The following is a 19,740-nucleotide window of genomic DNA, read 5'->3' as shown; positions in this document are numbered from 1 at the left end:
CGGGGTCGGGGGGGGCGCGCTGCGCTCCAGCCTAGAAGGTGCGAGCCGGGCTGGGTCCCGGAGTGGGAAACCTGGAGTGCAGGTAATGTGCGATCTGGGGGCGCGGCGCCTCGCCTGCCTTCATGTTGTCCTTCCTCTATAATGCATTTCTCCTCTCATATCCTCCTCGGTCCCTTTATGTCTCCGTTCCTCCCGTTATGTTGCATCCTGCTTAAATCGTCATCGCTCCTTTGTGTTCCCACCACTCTCCTAATGTCGCCATCAATCCCCTTAACAAGATTTCGTTCTTTTTAAGTTCCATGGCCACCAAATGTCTCTCCTGTCGTGTCTCCTTCTCCTGCCGCCTGCACACCTCTTTTGTTGCTGCTACTTCTTTACCAAGTCCTTCTCATAAATCGTCATCATACCCTCGGGTCACCTTCGCACGCCTCCTGACCCCTTCTCCGCACTCATGTTTCCCTTCTGTCTTTCTCATCCTTTATGTCTCCGTCGCTCCCCTGTCACCCTTGCTTCTCTGACAGTCTCTATCCGTGCCTAATGCTTCTGGCGTTTCCCCATTAGGAGTTTTGTGGGGTTTTTTTTTCTCTTCATGTCTCTGTCATTTTCCCCGTGTCACCTCTCACATACCAGGTACTGGAGCCCGTTACTCTGGCCCCATCGCTAAACCTCTGGGTAACCTTGACCATCTCATCACACCTTTGCAAACTTAGCTTCCTCATTTGTAAAACCCACACAGGGACACCTATGTCAAGGATGAGAATGAGGGTCCTGCAAGTTTATTCTGGTGACATACCCAACTCGATGTGGCTAATACGATTAATCATCTCACCTTCACCCTCATCCATTCACCTTCATCCCCTCCTCATTGTCACTCTCCCCCTCCCCCCAGCTACCCTCATCATTCCCGGGGTGTCACACTCTCTATATCCTGACAAGTTCTGCTGCAGCAGCCAACCCCTGCTGTCCCACGTCACAGTCTCCAAGCTCTCCTCCCCTCCGCCACGTCACCACACCTGGGAGGGTGGCCCATCAGCCATTAAGAACCTTGCTCATGTCAATATTAATCCCTACCTCTTTACCTTGGTGGACAGACTGATTTCCCACCCCCAAATTGAGAGCACTTAGCCCATAGCAGGAGTCGGTCAGGACTTGGTGGGGGGGAAGACTCTAGGTAGCTTAGACCCACACTCCCTTGACTCATAAAATCATGGGTACAGAGAGATGAGGCAGGTCTCACCACACCATCAAACCTCAGCAACCCTAAATCCCCAGGTGAAGAGGCGAATATCTTAGTCACTCAGCTTGCCTTAGCGTGGCTGAGGAGGACAGTCATTACAGTGTGTGCCGGGGACTGGACCCCCCAGGTGCCAATCTTGGTTTTAGCGTTTAGTACTTTAATAGCTGCATGAGCTTGGGCAGGTGGCTTAAGGTCCCAGTGCTTCAGTTACTACATCTGTAATATGGGAATGCAAATACAAGTTATTCATTCAATCGATATTTGTTAAGTGTGTCCTACTTGCCCAAGACTGTGCTAGGCATAGGAACACATGAGTGAACAAAACAGAGATTCCCTGGCCTCATGGAGTTTACATTCTATTAATAGCAAGGGCCAGAGACAATACACAAATGGGTAAGTAGATGATATGATATATTGGGGGGGTAGGGAATGCAAAGATTGTAGTTTTAAGTAGGGTGACCTGGTGACATTTGAACAAAGACTTGAAGAGGGGGAGAGAGTGACATGGCTCTCTAGAGGAAGAGCAGCATTCTAGGCAGAAAGTAAAAGTGTTGGTTGCTCAGTAGTGTCCCACTCTGTGACCCCATGGACTGTAGCCAGCCAGGCGCCTCTGTCCATGGAATTCTCCAAAGAAGAATATTGGAGTGGGTAGCCATGCCCTTCTCCAGGGGATATTCCCAACCCAGGGATTAAACCCAGGTCTCCCACCTTGCAGGCAGACACCTGAAACACCAGGGTATCCCCATTCTAGGCAGAGGGAACAGCACATGCAAAGGCCCTGAGGTAGGAGCCTGTGTGGCATCGGTAAGGGGTAGGGAGGAGGCCAGTGAGGGAGGAGAGGGATGGGGGATGAAGTTAGCAGGGTGATGGGGGAAGGTCCCCTGGGGTCTCGCGAGCCGTGGAGAAGACTTTGGCTTTACTCTGAGTGAGGCGGGTTTGGAAGAGAGGAGGGACATGATCTGATGTGACATGAAGCCACAGCAGCAGCTGGAGAACTTCTACCAAGGATGGACTGGCAAGAGCAGCCTGGTTGGAAGAACAACTGAAGTCCTCTTTTAAAGCTGCACTCATATCCTTTATACTTGGAGAAAGTTTCCAATGTCCTTCTCAAAGATTGAGGGGAGGGAGAAGGGGATGTCGGTAGAGGTTTTGAGAGGCTATTCGGGAGGGAGGGAGGAAACCACAGGTCTACAGATATTAGACAGCAGGAGAGGGGGCTGTCTCTACCCAGGACCCTAGGGAGCTTGGGCTCAAATCCTGGCTTCCTAGTTTTGTCCCTTTATGCCAATGACTTAACCGCTCTAGGTCTTTAGTTCCCTTATCTGTTTGTTGTTGTTGAGCCCCTAAGTCGTGTCTGACTATTTGCAACCCCATGGACTGTTGCCCACCAGGCTCCTCTGTCGATGGGATCTCCCAGGCAAGAATGCTGGAGTGGGTTGCCATTTCCTACTCCAGGGGATCTTCCCAACCCAGGGATGGAACCTGCGTCTCCTGTGTCTCCTGCATTGGCAGGTGGATTCTTTACCACAGAGTCACCTGGGGGAAGTTAGTCTAAAACAAAACAAAACAAAAACACTGTTGTGAAAATTGAATATAGTGTTTTGAGCAGTGCCTGGTTCAATAAACGTAAGGATCCCCACTGTCTCTCCCGTATCCTACCCTTCCACAGCCACAGACTTCCCTGAGGGTAGCGAGGAAAAGACATTCGCCTTATTTTGTGTTTGTGAGTTGGTTTGACAGTATAGTGCCCTGGAACAGAACTGAGCTCTGGGATCAGATTCCCAGCCAACAAACCAACCCTGTGTGACCTGAGCAGTGATTTCCCTGAGTCCTGTCTCATCTGAAAAACAGGGATAATAATGCTTTTTTCCCTCCAGATGTGTTCTTTTTTTTTTTTTTTTTCATTTGTTTGATTTGTGAGGAGGGTTTTGGCGCCACACAGCCTGTGGGATATTAGTTCCCTGACCAGGGATCGAACCTGTGCCCCCTGCGTTGGAAGTATGGCATCTCAACCATGGGAAGTCCCTGTTGTTATTTTTGAATGATGACATCAGCTACTTTCACTGTGATGCCACAGCACCTCTCCCTTGTTTGCTTTTTCTCCCAGGTACATAGTGTATGTTTCACTCATTGATTTATTGTCTCACTCCCTCAAAAGAATTTCTTCCTTCCTAGGGTTTTTTTTATTTTTTATTTCTGTTTTTCTGTGCTGCATCTCCAATGTCTAGATAGGGCTTGTCTGCAATAGTTGAATAAATACTAGTTGACTGAATAGATGGATGAACTGGCCACTGAGCATCTGCCATGTACTGTCCCTGTGCTGGGTGACATGGGGGACACAGCAATGACAGCCAGCCCGGTCCTCCCCCCATGGATTCTGGACCCATCATCAGGTAGTGACAGTCCAGTGGTCAGGACCAGGTTGGGAGAAGCACAGGCAGAGGGGTCCGGGCTAGGATTGATAAGCCCAGGGGACTGCCAATCCCATGGAGGATGCCTGGACCAGTCAGGGAGGGCTTCCCGGAGAAGGTGGTACATAAGCTGATAGAAGGGAGCGACATGAAGAGAGAAAGGTATGCTAGGCAGGAGGGGTAGCTGTGGGCAGATTTGGTGGTAAATGTGTGGTTTCAGTTCGAGGAACTGAAAGATATTAAATATGACTGGGCCATGGAGGATGGTACGAGCATAAGCCCAAAAGGTTATTAAGGGAAAGGCTCTGGGAGCCACAGTGAGAAACTGAGACTTTATCCTGTGCACACTGGAGGGCCACAGAGTATTTGAGCAGGGGAGGGGCAAGTCAGACTCAGATGGAGGGGGGATTAGAAGTGTTTGAGTAGAGGCTGGGAGCCACAGGAGGTGGCTGGAATGGGGACCCAGGTGAGAGAGGCCGGTTCATGGCCTTGGAGGGGAGGGGAAACAGGTGAGTGGGAGACACTCCTGGGAGGCCAAGTGGATAAGTTGTGGGGGACCCAGGACTCGGGGGGCGTCAGGGCTTTCTGGGGAAGGTAGAACACAGGCTAAGACCTGAAGGGTGGGTAGGACAGCTGTCTTGGAAATGGGGACCCAGGGGAGGGGCAGCTTTGGGAGAGACGCTAAGGACAGTTGGAGACATGGGTATAAGGGGCTTAGGGACACCTGGGTGGAGGTATCTAGGAGGCCATGGGACTTGCAGAGCTGAAGTTCAAGGAGGAGATATGAGTCAGAGACAGCTTTGGAGTCAGAGGAACCGAAACCATCAGATGGGGAAGGTCCACAGGCGCTGTCCACAGAGAGCCCAGGAGGGCATCATAAGACAGTTGCACTTTGTCCCGAAGGCAGTGGGCAGCCACAGAGGGGGTTTGAGTAGGGATTGGACAGCTTTTGAGTTCCAGTTCCAGTATTCACCATTCATGACGGGATGGGGCGTGTGGGGGGTTCGTGTGTGCCTTTTTTGCTTTTTTTTTTTTACTTATTTGTTTTTCAGACCAAGCATCTTCTATCCCTAGAAGAAGGACCTTCTGGGGTCCTTTGAAATAAAGGATCTACCGCTAAAAACAAAACAAAAACGTTTACAAAACCAGTGCTCTGTACTGTTTTCTGTAGACTTGACCACAGACGATTGTGCGGTTAGTCCAAAGGGGTCTGCACAATCAAATGAAAATTGGCCCCTTTAAACCCATGAACAGGTCTGTTTTGAAGGTCCCTAGGTTTGTAAATGTTTCCTAAGGTATGGCCTGTCCAGTGCTTCAGATATGCTTCAGCAGCTAAGTGGCCCACCCTGAATTTTACCCTTAGGCTGATACCCTACCCTCTTCCCCTGGGCTCAGAACACAAGCTACTGATCATTGTGTAGGAACCCAGTGTCACTGAATCTTAAAGCGACATCTAAGAAAGTCTTTTCTCCCTTCTACTGCTCTTTTCTTCTGTTTTCAGAAGAAAAACAAATAAACATTAATTGAGTGGTTACAATGTGCTGGGCACTCGGTGGGTAGAGGAATAAATCAGACATAAGACTTAGCTTTTCAAGGGACACATATATAAGTTTATCTGTGATAAACAGTGTGTTCCAGATACTAGGGGACACAACTCACCAGCCAGCTTGAATCTATGTGAACTGACTGCTGTGGATGGGTTTCATTGGCTCTGCCCAGCAAATGCCATGTTGGTATATTAGTCTCCCCAGTGTTCTGAGAATGCAAGTGAGGCTCAGAAAAGGTAGCCTCTTTTCCAGGCAAAGCACAGAGCTGATATGAACCAAGGGCTTGGGGACTGTGAGACCCACCCTCTTAAACCATTCAGAGACACACCCTCCCTCCCACCCCCCCACACCAGCCACCACTCCCCAGACAGGCATAAAGTGATTTATGTGATTGATTTTTTTTTTTTTTTGACCATGCCATGTGGTATACAGGACCCTAGTTCCCCAACTGGGGATCGAATCTGCACCCCGTACAGTGGAAGCACAGAATCTTTACTGAACCGCCAGGGAAGTCCCAATCCTCATTTTATGAATGAGGCCAGCAGGGCTCAGAGAAATGAAGCCCAGAGCCCAATGTCACTGAGTATGAAAGTGACAGGGCTTCTGGCTATCCAGTGGCTAAGATTCCACGCTCCCAAAGCAGGGGGGACCTGGATTCAAGCCCTGGTCAGGGAACTAGATCCCACATGCCACAACTAAAGATCCCATGTGCTGCAACTAAGACCCGGTGCAGCTATATATATATATATATATATTTATATATCAGAAAATTTCTAAAAAACGTGACAGGTGGGATTTGAACCCTGGATTTACCAGTCCAAAGCACTGCTATGGAAGGGGGATCAAGTCTCCCACCCTCACCAGGGGTGGGGGTGTTCAGGGAACTGTGACCCAACACAGGTCTCAAGGCCCAGTGTGTTTTGCTTCCTCCTTGTCCCTGGGCTATGGTGTCACACCCAGGGTCAGGCAAGGCACATGCCAAGGGGACAGGGAGCTATTCAATGGGCTAGTGAAGCTGCACAATTCAGCCCTACAGGCTGGGATTCAAAACACAGCCAAAACCCAAACTGGGACTGAAACCCACTTTCTTTTCATCTAAATCACATACCTGGTCTCAGGATTTAATGAAGCTTAGGTTCTTTCTGTCTCAGCACAGAAAGAATTCAGTGAGGGACAAAGTGATAGGTGAAAAGTGGATTTATTTAGAGAGAGACATATTCCATAGACAGGATGTGGTTCATCTCAAGAAGCAAGAACGGCCCTGGGAGAAACACACTCCACAGAGTGTGGGCCATCTCAGGCAAGAATCCCCGAAATAGGGAGTGGTTAGTTTTTATGGGCTGAGTAATTTCTTTGCTTTTCTTTTTTTTGGCTACACTGGGCAGCATGAAGGATCTTAGTTCCCCTATCAGGGATCAAACCCATGCCCCCTGCAATGGAAGTGCTGAGTCTTATTAATCACTGGACCAGCAAGGAAGTAGGAGTAGGAGGATTGTTGTAACTATCTTGGAGAAAGGGTGGGGAGATTTCCAGGAATTGGGCCACCACCCACTTTTGGGCCTTTAATGGCTGGCCTTGGAACTGTCATGGTGCCTCTGAGTGTGTCATATGCTAATGTATATAATGAGACTCCAGGTCCACTGAATAAGGTCACATTCACAAGTTCCAGGAGTAATGAGCACATCCAACTTATCATTTTTGAGGCCACCATTCAACTCACTACAACTCCCAAAGGAGATCATATTTCCTCCTCTGCCCAGAACCTACCCTTGGCCCCATTCTTCTTGCCACAGTCCAGGTAGCTCTGCGTAACCTGGTCCTGTGACCTCTGATTCACCTCCTCTCCCTCTCCTCACTGGCCATTCCACTACAGATACATGCCTGCTTGCTCTTCTTTACCCCTACAGGCATACTCCTGCCTCAGGGCCTTTGCACTGGCTGTTCTCTGTGCTTAGAATACTGTTCTGTAGCTCTCTTCCTCCCCTCCTTGAAGTTTTTTCCTCAGGTATTCCCTTCTCTGTGGGGCCTTCCTTGTCCTCCTTATTTTCAAATGCAAGTAATCCCACTCCCACCCTGTCCCTCTTCCCTGAGTCTCTATAGCAGTTATTACCCTCTAACATATAATTTAGTTTTTTTTTTTTTTGGTCTGTCTTTCTTCAAGTCTGTTTTGTTTACAGTGATATCCCCAGTGCTTAAAATAATACCTGGTGCACAATAAAGGTGTGCAAAATTAATGAACAGCCTTGTGAAAAGTAGGCAGTATTGTTACTTTCCCCATTTTGCAGATGGGGGCACTAAGGCACAGATGCGTTGTCAGTTCTCTGAAATCAAATAATCACATATTGAGGTTCGTATTAAGATGAGGCATCTGGCTCCGTATGCCACAAGTGTTAACTGCCCCACCAATGTAACGCAACCTATACCACCTCTCCAATACTGGTTTTCTTTGTAAGTACGTTAGGTGCGTTTGCTTTGATAAAAATATAGCAAGTCAAAATTCAACCCATCAGTAAAGACTTGTCATCACGGCACAATTTGAAAGCCAAAAGATTGCTTACCAACTGAATAAAATGCATCTTCAGTTCAGTCGCTCAGTCACGTCAGACTCTTGGCGACCCCACGGACTGCAGCATGCCAGGCTTCCCTGTCCATCACCAACTCCCAGAGCTTGCTCAAACTCATGTCCATCGAGTCTGTTTTCTTCCTATTTTTGGTTTATCAGCGGCCACCCCAGTTCCCCTGCCTCACCGTGCTGTGCGCCATCCCTCACATCTTCCAGCCCTACCTTTCCCCAGTTTTGTTTCTGTTGATCTTAGCTTCCCTCCTGGAGAAGGGGATGGCAACCCACTCTGGTATTGCCTGGAGAATCTCATGAACGGAGGAGCCTGGAGGGCTACAGTCCGCGGGGTCGCAAAGAGTCGTACACAACTGAGCAACTAATACTACTACTAGCTTCCCTAATTTCACCTCACCTTCTGTTCCAACGGCACAGTCTTAAATAAAACATTTCTCACCAAGGGCTTTGCAAATAAATAAAAGGCAAACTTGTTTCCTGCTCCATACCTCCCCTGCCCCACCCTTCCACCCTGCGGTCAGCCTTATCGAAGACTGTTACCTTCTGCTTCTCTTGGTGACCTACTAAGATCAGATAAGCTTCATCTGTTGCCGTTTTTTGCTGGCTCATCCCCTTTTTGGCTGGCTCCCTATGATGGGGTGGGGGTGGGGGGATACCTACTTGTGCTCTTCCGCCCGTAACCAAACTGGGATTAGAGGTTGGGGGGGAAGGGGTTTTCAAATTATCCTTTCAGATCTAGGCTGGATCTTGTGGTGAGGGGGGAACAGAACTCCCTTTTGGAATTTCCTTCTGTTTTTTAAAATCACATTAATGCGTGGAATGAATTTTTAAAAACGTGACAAAACCTGGGACGCGGCAACACCTGTGTTCGCTTTATAATTATTTTTTTAACCCGTGCAGAGATATTTTTCTCTTCTGTAAGTCGCTCATATTTCACGATTTTAAAAAAGAAAATAGGCGTAGGATAAAAAGCAATCCTGACGCACCCCCAAGTCCTGTTGTCAAGGCAACCACTTCTGACGCTGTTGCTTCTTTCAATAATAACCCTTCTCCACCTTTGTGCACTTTCTGCCTGGGTAGGGGAAAGGGGGTCCTGCCCCTCTTTCATTGAGAAAGGTGGGCGGGAAAGGGGGATCCCTCCAATTTATTTCTCCAGCTGTGGCCTTAAATTCTGCTTTGGAGATATGAGATGGTAGATGGGGAACCCTCCTTATCCCTTCAGCTGGAGCCTGGATTTTTTTTTCTTAAACACCAAAAACATTTTGTATTGGGATATAGCCGATTAACAATGTTGTGGTAGTTTCAGGTGAACAGGGAAGGGACTCGGTCATAAATATACATGTATCCATTCTCCCCCAACCCCCCCACCAGCCTGGTAAGAAACATTAAAAAAAATCCCTATCAAAATATCAGTTGGCCTTTTTTAAAAATCAAATACTGACTGCAATACAGACTACAACAGAAAACCCACCATCCCCTTATCCCACACCCCGCTCTTCCCCTCCCATAGCGTGGGCTGCGTCTTTTGATTTTATGGCTACATCCCTAAATCATGTTATTCAGCCTTGATCATTCCATTTTATTTTATAACTTTGAAAATCATTAGTCTTATTTATGTATTTATTTTTGACTAGGTAATACATGCCCACGGTACAAATATTCACAGGGTTTATAGCCGAGAAAAGATGGGGGGGGGCTCTTTTTTCTCTTTACCCGAGTCCTCCCTAACCCATACTGGGAGGGCTCTAGGATGGAGCGTAGCAAAGCCATCGCTCAGACCTGTGCTTTCTCCGCCCCCGCCAGGTTGGCTAGACCGTATCTGGGGGACCGGCCCCCCTCTTCCCTGCGGTGAGCCCGGGCCGGCGCGCTCACTGCGCAGACTCCCCGCTGCAGTGGGCGGAGCCCCCTTGGGCCCCGCCCCCTCCTTCCTCCCGCCCCTGCTCAGCCTGTTGGGGCAGAAGCTGGGGCCCCGTGGAGGTAGCAGCAGCTGTCTGCCGAGTAAGGCCGAGGCCCCTCTGGGGTACGGTAGGGGAGGATGATTGGGGGGATGGGCTGGGAGCTGACAGGGAGGCCCCGATGGTCTTGGGCTCCTGCCCTGAGCTGTCTAGTGGTTACCTGAGTGTGAGGTTCAAGGAGCTACCTGGAAAATGACTGCAGGGTAAATCCCAGGGCTGGGGAAAGCCAGGCACAAAAATATTTAGGGCTCCGCTGACCCAATCCGGAGCTGTCATTTTGGGAATGTGTAGGATAGGGCTCAGAGAAGGGAAGGTGCTAAATGGGGAGCGGTACGATTGCTGATGACAGGCAGGGTGGGCGCTCAGGGGGGCATGGTGGGCACTAAAGCGGGGCAGGGAGGGCATCCCAGAGGGATAGGAGGAAGGCAGAGGGGTTGGACTTTGAGGGATTTCGAAATCCCTACTGACCAGCAGTCAGCTTCCTCCTTAGGGGTGACGGGCGCAGTGCCAATAGCCCCCGTGATCACAGACAAGGCGACCCAGTGAGTCCCATGAGCCTGAGGCTGATCCGTTTTCTGTGATGTTCCCCAAAAGCCTAGAACACCCCACAGAGTGCCAGCTTCTGATCCCCACAGTTTGGAGACCCTGACACACCCACTTCGCACCTGAGATCTGCACAACCCCTGACTGCCAGGCACGATGAAGCCTAAACTGATGTACCAGGAGGTAGGTGGATGGGGGACCCAGGGAGGAGAGGCCGGATCAGGAGAGGGTGGGGGCCCTGCTGAGCTGACCTGTCACCACCACCACCTCCATCCGTGTGCCCCAGCTGAAGGTGCCTGCTGAGGAACCTGCCAACGAACTGCCCATGAATGAGATCGAGGCATGGAAAGCTGCAGAAAAGGTAGGTGCCCCTCGCCACCCTCAGTGTGTCTCTGGAGGCTGTGGGCTGGGCTGCCCTCCTTGGGCTGACTAATCACCTCCTCCTCCCCTGCAGAAAGCCCGTTGGGTCCTTCTGGTCCTTATCCTGGCGGTTGTGGGCTTCGGTGCCCTGATGACTCAGCTGTTTCTATGGGAATACGGCGACTTGCATCTCTTTGGGCCCAATCAGCGCCCAGCCCCCTGCTATGACCCTTGCGAGTAAGTGGAGGGGGGCGTGGGTGCCTGGGATGGTGGGGGGAGGAGCCCTGCCAGGCCAAGGACACTTCAACATGCACTACGCAGGGCCTACACCTGGTGGTTGAGACAGAATAAGGGGGTGGCAGAGACTCCCAAGTGGACAGTCACAGTTCTTCCCTCTGTGCCCACCCGCTTCACCCACACTGTTGCCATGGCAACCACAGCATCATCTTCTGTGCCTCTGTGAACAGACAGGCACATAGACACACATGGCATCTTCCATCCACATCCATGGACAGACACACACACACACACACACACACACACACACACACACACGCACATCCCCAACCTTCCACAAATCTAGAGAGACAAATGCAGACACAGAGAATCACAAGCACAGACACACACGAATACATACAGTCTTCCATCCTCCGTGGGCAGACAAGTGAGCACTCACAGTCTAGCCCATCATGGCTGATTCTGCTTCCCTCCCTCCCCGCCTCCCCACCCAGAGCAGTGCTGGTGGAGAGCATTCCCGAGGGCCTGGACTTCCCCAATGCCTCCACGAGCAACCCCTCCACCAGCCAGGCCTGGCTGGGCCTGCTCGCTGGTGCCCACAGCAGCCTGGACATTGCCTCCTTCTACTGGACTCTCACCAACAATGACACCCACACTCAGGAACCCTCTGCTCAGCAGGTACCTGGCAACCTGGGCCCTGGCTGGCAGCAGGGGTGGTGGGAGGCATTGGGGGCAGGGAGATGAAAGGGGTTTCCCTCCAGCCCAGGAGACAGACTGGCATGTCTCACGTAGTGGGTTGGACAAAAGGGTTTGGAAGCAACTCTCTTCACATGGCCCTCTGGACCGGCGGCGTTTTATCACGGTCATCTGGAGGCCTCTGAATGTCAGGGCATGGGTTTGGTTACGAGAGATTAGGCTAGCAGATACTGCTCACCCACAAACTGCCCTGAGCCTGTCACACAAAGAAATGAACACATGGAATGAGTACCAGCCCAGCCTCAAGCCAGGCTTCTTCCCAGCTCTGTGACCTCAGGCAGGTCACCTCATCTCACAGTCTTCAGTTGCTTCATCTGTGGAATGGGGCCATTATCTAGTGTTCACCTCTTATGAAGATGAAACGGGCTGATCCCAGCCAATGACAGCAGTGCCTGACAACAGTCAGCCCTTTATAAGCATTTACTATAATAGCCTTATTAGGGTCTGCAAACAAACTTAAAAAGCATAAAACTTCAAGATTTGAAAAGGAACAGCCTAGGTGGCTAAGCTCTTCTTTGAAAGACGTAGTGAATTTGTCCCTCTTCGTCCTTTTCCCTGCTGCCACTCTTTGTCAGAGGTTGACTTTAAATGTATTAAAATTGTGGGGATCATTAAACAGTACCTGGAAAAAAATGCACAACAGTTAAAAATTATATGAGCTGGAAATTCCCTGGTGGTCCAGTGGTTAGGACTCCGAGCGTTCACTGCCAACTGTGTGGGTTCGATCCCTGATCAGGGAACTAAGATCCTTCAAGCTTAAAAAAAAAGGTATGAGCTTCTGTGCCCTGCTGGTTCCTACTGGAGTGATTCAAAGCAAAAAGCACAGACATAGAAGGCAGACGGTCTGAGTTCAAATCCTGCTTTCCTGTTGATTTCTCCAACGCTCAGTTTCTTCATCTGCACTTTGGGAGAAACTCAGACTTGCCTTATCAATGACAGCTGTGAGAATTCAGAGTTCGGATGTAAAGGGGCTTAGAAGGGGCCTGGCTCACAGTAGAAACAAGGGAATCATTGGCTGTTACTCTTACTGTTATTGGCATCATCAAGCCTTACCCAGGTCTTCCCAGACTCCCAAGTCTGCGCTGTGCCTTCAACATCCTGCAAGGTGCCTAGAGACCCCTGCTGTGTCAGGCATTGATAACTACCAGGTCAGGGTCTTGGGAAGGACCTGTGAAGGGCAGGAGTGGCAGGGAGACCCTACCAGGGCTCAGAGCAGCCAGGTATTAAAATAGATAAAGAGACTTCCCTGGTGGTCCAGTGGTTAAGACTCTGTGTTCTGAATATAGGGGGCATAGGTTCGATCCCTGGTTGGGGAACTAAGATCCCTCATGAGACACAGCACAGCCAAAAAACTAAATAAAACAGATAAAGTAAGGTTTTAACTTATTAACCTGTAAAGCCTTTCCTAACTGTATTAATGTAAAGCCTGATCAGATCTAGAAGCCTAATCTCAAAACAACTCCGTGCGGTGTTCCATGGGGCTGGAGAGCCAACTGATACACCCTCTCAGAAGCTGTCTCCTCCCTCCAGGGCGAGGAGGTCCTCCGGCAGCTGCAGACTCTGGCACCCCGAGGTGTGAAGGTCCGCATTGCTGTGAGCAAGCCCAATGGGCCCCAGCCCCAGGCAGACCTGCAGGCCCTGCTGCAAAGTGGTGAGCTATGGGGCCACTGGGGGTGGGCTGGGTCTGGGACTCCCCAAGCCAGCTCCTGACCTCCACCCCTGTCGGTCCAGGTGCCCAGGTCCGCATGGTGGACATGCAAAAGCTGACCCATGGCGTCCTGCACACCAAGTTCTGGGTGGTGGACCAGACCCACTTCTACCTCGGCAGTGCCAACATGGATTGGCGCTCCCTGACCCAGGTCTGCCTGCGCCCTGCCCTCTGCCCTTCTCGGTCGCTTCCTGCCTCATGGGGCACCCAGCCTCCAACCGTACCCCACCTTCTCCTACCAGACCTCCCGAAGCATCCCCCAATCCAGCCCTCCACCACCCTCTCCTTGCTCATGGAAGCCCCTCTGATCCCTGATGGCACCTGCCAGCCCCTTTATACGGCATCCAAGGCCCTGTCCACCCACTTGACCTTCACTACTCACTTCCTGAGAGTCTGCTCTAAGCCCAGCCCTGTTCTGATGCTGAGAACGGGATGGCAACAGATAGACCTCTTGGAACTCGTGGTCCAGGGTGGAGACAGGCCTGTCACCAGGCAGTGTCAACCCAAAAGGGTCAAGGCTGAGATGGGAGATGGGGAGAAGCACAAGTAGAGGGTCAGGATGGGGGACCCAACCTGGGGTATCAAGGAAACTCTCCCAAAGGAGGTGAGAGTTAATCTGTTACCTGGAGGAGCTGCAGGAATGAGCATGAGATGGGAAAGGGGTACAGCTGAAGCAGTGATCATGTCTTCAACAAATAGATATTGTGCAAGCCCCTAATTGGGCTTCACTGGTAGCTCAGCTGGTAAAGAATCTGCCTGCAATACAGGAGACCCCGGTTCAATTTCTGGGTCAGGAAGATCCCCTGGAGAAGGGATAGGTTCCACACTCCAGTATTATTGGGCTTCCCTGGTATCTCAGTCAGTAAAGAATCTGCCTGCAATGCAAGAGACCTAGGTTTGATTCCTGGGTTGGGAAGATTCCCTGGAGGAGGGCATGGCAACCCACTCCAGTATTCTTGCCAGGAGAGTCCCCATGGACAGGCTCCTCTGTTGCAAAGAGTCAGATATGACTGAGTGACTAAGCAGAAGCCCCTAATCCCACTGACTCTGCAGGGAAACACAGATAATACAGCCATGGCTGAGACATCACTGGTGCCTGTCCTCCCAGTCCAATGGGGAGACAGGTTTGTCACCAGGGAAAGTGATGAGGGAGGCCCAAGGGACCTTGAGAGCCTAAGGAATGCCTGACACAGTCTGGGCAGTCAAGGCAGGATTCCTGGAGGAGGAAACCCTGAGTGGAGACCTAAGACTGAGCAGGAGCTCAGTAGAAGGTAGAAGCCGCAAAGGTTCAGGAAACCAGGAGCTTCGGAATAACTGACTTTCACCAAAACTTCAGATTTTAGTCTTGAGTCAAGATCACGTCCATTTCAGGGCTTTAACTGGGGGAAGGAGGACAGGGGCTAAGGGGCAGAAAGAGGGGGAGACAGAAGGGCAAGGGGCAGGAAGGGGGACTTGGTGGAGGCAGGAGGAGGGGCTGCAGGCGTCATGTCACCTGCCGGCACCGGGCCACCACCCTGGGGCTCAGCACTGTGCTCCCGCAGGTCAAGGAGCTGGGCGTGGTCATGTACAACTGCAGCTGCCTCGCTCGAGACCTGACCAAGATCTTCGAGGCCTACTGGTTCTTGGGCCAGGCGGGCAGCTCCATCCCATCAACCTGGCCCCGGCCTTATGACACCCGCTACAATCAAGAGACTCCAATGGAAATCTGCCTCAATGGAACCCCTGCGCTGGCCTACCTGGCGGTGAGTCCAAGGGAAGAGGGGCCTGCCACATGCCCTCACTGGGCCTCCTCCATCTAGCCCTGCCCAGTGATTTGATGGGGATGAGGGAGTCCTGACCACTAGCCATCACTTCTGCTCACTCAGGGGCCTGGGCTATGTCCCAACCTCCCTAGGCTTTGGTTTCATCTAGAAATCTTATGATTGCATCATAATATTTGCAATCTCTTAGGGCTAATGAGGAGGCACGGCTGGGTTCATTCAGGCTGATCCCTGGTTGAACTGTCCACGATCGCCAAATTATCACACTTTTAATCAATTAAGATGAAATGTGGTTAAAAACTCAGTTCTTCAGTCACACTAGCCCCCTTTTAAGGGCTCAGCAGCCACACCTAGCAAGTGGTTGCCATATTGAACAGTGTAGATACAGAACATTTTCATCACTGTGGAATGTTCTGTTGGACTGCACCCACGCTGGACAAGGCACTGCTGTTTTCAGCTGTTGATGTTTTCACTAGTTGGGGTAGCCAACCTGGGACCCCCCAAGCAAGTCACCTGGCCAGGCCCAGCGTCATCATGAAGGGCCACCTGAAGGCATGGATGGAGGGACATAACTCGCTGGGATCCTTTACTCCAGTGATCTCCCACTGGGGAGTAAAGTTTCCCTCATCACCACTTCCCCTTTCAGAGCTTAAGTTTGTTGGGAGGGTGGAGGGGGCTGGGTGAAGCTCCTGGGGTGGGTGGGCACATGAGGAGTGCCATGGAGGTGGGCTGTGAGCCAGTCAGGGACAAAAGTGATTAGAGGGCTTCCCCGGTGGCTCAGCAGGTAAAAAATCCACCTGCCAATGCAGGAGATGCAGTTACCATCCCTGGATCGGGAAGATCCCCTAGAGGAGGGCATGGCAACCCACTCCAGTATTCTTGCCTGGAGAATCTCCATGGACAGAAGAGCCTGGTGGGCTACAGTCCATGGGATCACAAAAGAGTCGGACACAACTTAGCAACTAAACAGCAGCAGCAGCAGCAGAAACTGGTACAACAGTGTAAAGCAACTATACGCTAATAAAAAAAAATTTTAAGAGATTAAAGCAGAGGTCCTCAAGCCTGAGCATGCTCTAGAATTACCAGAAGGGCTTGTTAAAACCTGTGCCCTGTGCAGTGAGGCCCAAGAATCTGCATTTCTAACAAGTTCCCAGGTGATGCTGCTGCTGCCTGACCAGGCACCTCATGTCAAGAACCACTGGGTTAGAGCTTAAGTTCTAGAACCAGACTGCCTAGGTTCAAACCCTGGCTCCGTTCCTCAGCTCTGTGACCTTAGTCAAATCACTTATCCTCTCTGAGCCTCCGTTTGCTCACCTGTGTGCTGGGACGTGGTCATTATCTCTCCCCTTCATGGAGGCTGAGCATTCAGTGAGATACACAGGGACCGGGCTCCTGACTGGCTGTCTGCAGCTGGGGTCCACTGTGAAGGATGTGTCTTGACTGCCCCCCTTTCCCCCCAGAGTGCACCCCCACCACTGTGTCCGAGTGGCCGCACCCCAGACTTGAAGGCCCTGCTCAACGTGGTGGACAACGCCCGGAGTTTCATCTACATCGCGGTCATGAACTACCTGCCCACCATGGAGTTCTCCCATCCACGCCGGTACTGCTGGGCACGTGGACAGGGCTCAGGGCCGGAAGCCACGCGAGTGGAAGAGGAGATGGGAGAGGGAGTGATGGGGCCCAGAAAGCAGGCAGGGGGCCAAGGCCAGGGGACAGAGGGAGGGGACGCCACAGGGAGAGACAGAGGTGACAGGAAGAGTGGGTCTGGATGCTTGAGACAAGGGAAAGGGGACAGAGAAAAGGATGTGAATATTGGGAAAGGGGTATGGAGATGGGGGGACTGGAGGCTTGAGGCAGAGGATGCAGGGTTTCTGGGGGTAGGAAGCAGGGAGTGTGGCTGGGATACGGGGTGAGGGGCTTGAGAGGTGGGACTGAGCGTATTCAGGTTTGGGGTGGCATGGTTGGGGTTTGAGATCTGGGATAGGAAGGGGGCATGATTGGATCTGGGGGTTCAGAGCAGGTAGTCTGGGGGCAGCAGACAAGACGATGAGTGGATTGGGTGGGGGTGGACAGGAGCAGGAGCCAGAGATGGAGTGGTCTTGGGAAGTGGGGGTTCTCAGAAGCTGCAGCGGGACCCAGGCCTGGCACCCTAAAGCTGAGGGGAGGCCTCCCTCCGTACCCTGCACCCCCCGCCCCCAGGTTCTGGCCTGCCATTGACGACGGGCTGCGGCGGGCTGCCTATGAGCGGGGCATCAAGGTACGCTTGCTGATCAGCTGCTGGGGACACTCTGACCCCTCGATGCGGGCCTTCCTGCTCTCCCTGGCTGCCCTGCGTGACAACCACACCCACTCCGACATCCAGGTGGTAAGCACCTGCCCAGACCCTCCCCTCAGCCCCTGTGCAGGGCAGTGCGGGGACACAGCTCCTGTGGCACTCACCTGTCATCTGACAGAGATGACGCAGAGCGGGCTGTGCCCTGACTGGGGTGGAGGCGGGGTGACCACAGGTCAGGGTTGGAATCAAGGGCATGGGCAGAAGGATCAGGGCCAGGAAGGGGGAGCCCTGAGGAATCTCCTGCTGCAGCCTGAAGGGTCACAGAAGACTTTCGGGAAAGGGGGACATCTGAGGTAGGACCTCAGGGACGATGGTAAAGAATCTGCTTGCAGTGCAGGAGACCCGGGTTCGATCCCTGGGTCGGAAAGATTCCCCTGGAGGAAGAAATGGCAACCCACTCCAGTATCTTTTTTCATTTTTTTCACTCCACTATTCTTGCCTGGAAAATTCCATGGACAGGGGACCCTGGCGGGCAACAGTTCACGGGGTCACAAAGAGTCACACACGACTGAGTGACTAACACTTTTAACACTAGAGGGAACAGATGGCGTGTGAGCCAGTCTTTACGGAGGACCCACTCCTCTGAAGGGCTTCACACACTGTGCTAGTGGTAAAGAACCCCCCTGCCAGTGCAGGAGACATAAGAGACATGGGTTCTATCTCTGGGTTGGGAAGATCCCCTGGAGGAGGGCATGGCAACCTACGCTAGTATTCTTGCCTAGAGAATCCCAAGGACAGAGGAGCCTGGCAGGCTATGGTCCATAGGGTTGCAAAGAGTTGGACACGACTGAAAGGACTTTTCACGCACACCTGCACTTCTCTGGGCCCTGTTCCGATCCCCAGGGCCCCAAGGGAAGCAGCTGAACCCCCAGTCTCAAAGACCTGGTCCCACTCCCCATCCCCAACCCAGAGGCTTCTCTGCCCTCACCCTGCATCTCCCCACCCCTCTCAGAAACTCTTTGTGGTCCCTGCGGACGATGCCCAGACTCGAATCCCTTATGCCCGCGTCAACCATAACAAGTACATGGTGACCGAACGGGCCACCTACATCGGTGAGTGTTCCGGGGGCACCGTGATCGAGGGGTGGGGAGGGGGTGGGCGAGGGAGGGGGGTCCAGGTGGCGCCATGGACCCTGACTCTCTGGACCGCCCCCCTCCCCGTAGGAACCTCCAACTGGTCCGGCAGCTACTTTACCGAGACGGCGGGCACCTCGCTGCTGGTGACGCAGAACGGGCGGGGTGGCCTGCGGAGCCAGCTGGAGGCCGTGTTCCTGAGGGACTGGGACTCCCCTTACAGCCATGACCTTGACGCTGCTGCCGACAGCGTGGGCAACGCCTGTCGCCTGCTCTGAAGCCCGGTCCAATGGCCAGGCCAGGCCTGCGAGGCCCCTGCAGGCCCAGGTGTTCCGGGTCTCCATCCCCTGTCCCCGTGCGTCCCGCTTCTGTCTGACCCATTGTGGCTCCAACAGGCTCCCCCTTTGCAACCACCCCCACCCCGCCCTCCCATCTCTACCTCTGCCCGCACTGGCCTGACGCTGTGGCCCCAGAGGACCCAGCCGCGCTGCGGGAGGGCTCAGCCCCCGAAGAAGTGGGGGTGCATGTTGGGCCCAGCCCCCTGGCCCACCCCACTTCCCAGGGAAAAGAGGGCCCAAGGTCATAATAAGAAGTAAATAACTTGTCTGTACAGCCTGTGCCTGACTGACTGGTGTGAGGTGGGGTGTTGGGTAGGGGACAGCTGGCATGAGCCTCTGGGGGGGTATCTTTGTGGGTACTGGGCCCTCAGCATGTGGCCAGTGTGGTTTGGGGTACACTGGATGCTCAGCACGTGTCTGGTGTGTGCTGAGCCCTCAGTGGGTGACCAGCACGGGTCAGCGTGTGCTGAACGCTCGGTGTACGATGCACGCGAGCTGGTGTGTGCTGAGCATGCGTGTGTGACCTCGTGGGCAGGCATGAACTGAGCCTCCCAGAGCCAGTATGGGGCCGCGTGTGCTGCACACTCAGCGTGACCCGAGCCACATGAGCACGCACCAAGCCACTGCCCTATCCCTGAGGGTGGACTCGCGCGTCTGGACACTGGCATGGGTACCAAGCGTGAACTTAATGTGAACTTAATTTCGCATGTCCCGAGCATGGATACGTGCATGCCAAGCCTGTCACCTGTGGCAAGGACAGGTCAACAGACAATGAGAACTGGGCATCTGGCCAGCTCAGATCGGCACCTACTGAACACTGAGCATGTTTTGATGGTGAATTCTTGCATGCCAGGTGCCGAGCGTGTTCAAGGGAGGGGGCAGTGTGATGAGTGCAGGCTCCAGCC

General features: G+C 52.6%; 1 protein-coding gene across 17 annotated transcripts; it reads left to right on the top strand.

Moving 5' to 3' along the window:
- The first annotated feature begins 7 nt into the window (after positions 1 to 7).
- Positions 8 to 19,107, top strand: PLD3 (phospholipase D family member 3). Of its 17 annotated transcripts, none has more exons than XM_081516332.1 (15): positions 8 to 82; positions 1,953 to 2,020; positions 3,159 to 3,344; positions 9,574 to 9,768; positions 10,320 to 10,451; positions 10,555 to 10,629; positions 10,723 to 10,865; positions 11,360 to 11,543; positions 13,152 to 13,272; positions 13,353 to 13,480; positions 14,871 to 15,071; positions 16,550 to 16,689; positions 17,289 to 17,454; positions 18,377 to 18,476; positions 18,588 to 19,107. In XM_081516332.1, the coding sequence occupies exons 5-15, from the start codon at positions 10,425 to 10,427 to the stop codon at positions 18,773 to 18,775; spliced, it is 1,473 nt and encodes a 490-aa protein (XP_081372458.1). In that variant the 5' UTR covers positions 8 to 82; positions 1,953 to 2,020; positions 3,159 to 3,344; positions 9,574 to 9,768; positions 10,320 to 10,424; the 3' UTR covers positions 18,776 to 19,107. The 17 variants fall into 17 exon arrangements, with proteins under 17 accessions (XP_081372458.1, XP_081372462.1, XP_081372467.1 ...); XM_081516336.1 differs by having other exon boundaries at positions 9,574 to 9,790; XM_081516341.1 differs by lacking the exon at positions 3,159 to 3,344 and having other exon boundaries at positions 10,361 to 10,451.
- Positions 19,108 to 19,740: the final 633 nt, after the last annotated feature.

The sequence above is a fragment of the Giraffa tippelskirchi genome, chromosome 7, assembly GCF_054371585.1.
Source record: "Giraffa tippelskirchi isolate mGirTip1 chromosome 7, T2T-mGirTip1v1.2.pri, whole genome shotgun sequence".
NCBI classification, from domain to species: domain Eukaryota; kingdom Metazoa; phylum Chordata; class Mammalia; order Artiodactyla; family Giraffidae; genus Giraffa; species Giraffa tippelskirchi.
The sequence above is the reverse complement of the archived record's forward strand: the minus strand, read 5'-3'. Positions and strand labels throughout refer to the sequence as shown.

Bases quoted from the DNA above. Each gene is read 5' to 3' on its own strand.
- PLD3 (XM_081516333.1), top strand. From the start codon at position 10,425: ATGAAGCCTAAACTGATGTACCAGGAG. The intron at 13,273-13,352 runs GTGAGCTATGGG...CTGTCGGTCCAG, and splicing joins GCAGGCCCTGCTGCAAAGTG to GTGCCCAGGTCCGCATGGTG. The intron at 15,072-16,549 runs GTGAGTCCAAGG...CTTTCCCCCCAG, and splicing joins CTGCGCTGGCCTACCTGGCG to AGTGCACCCCCACCACTGTG.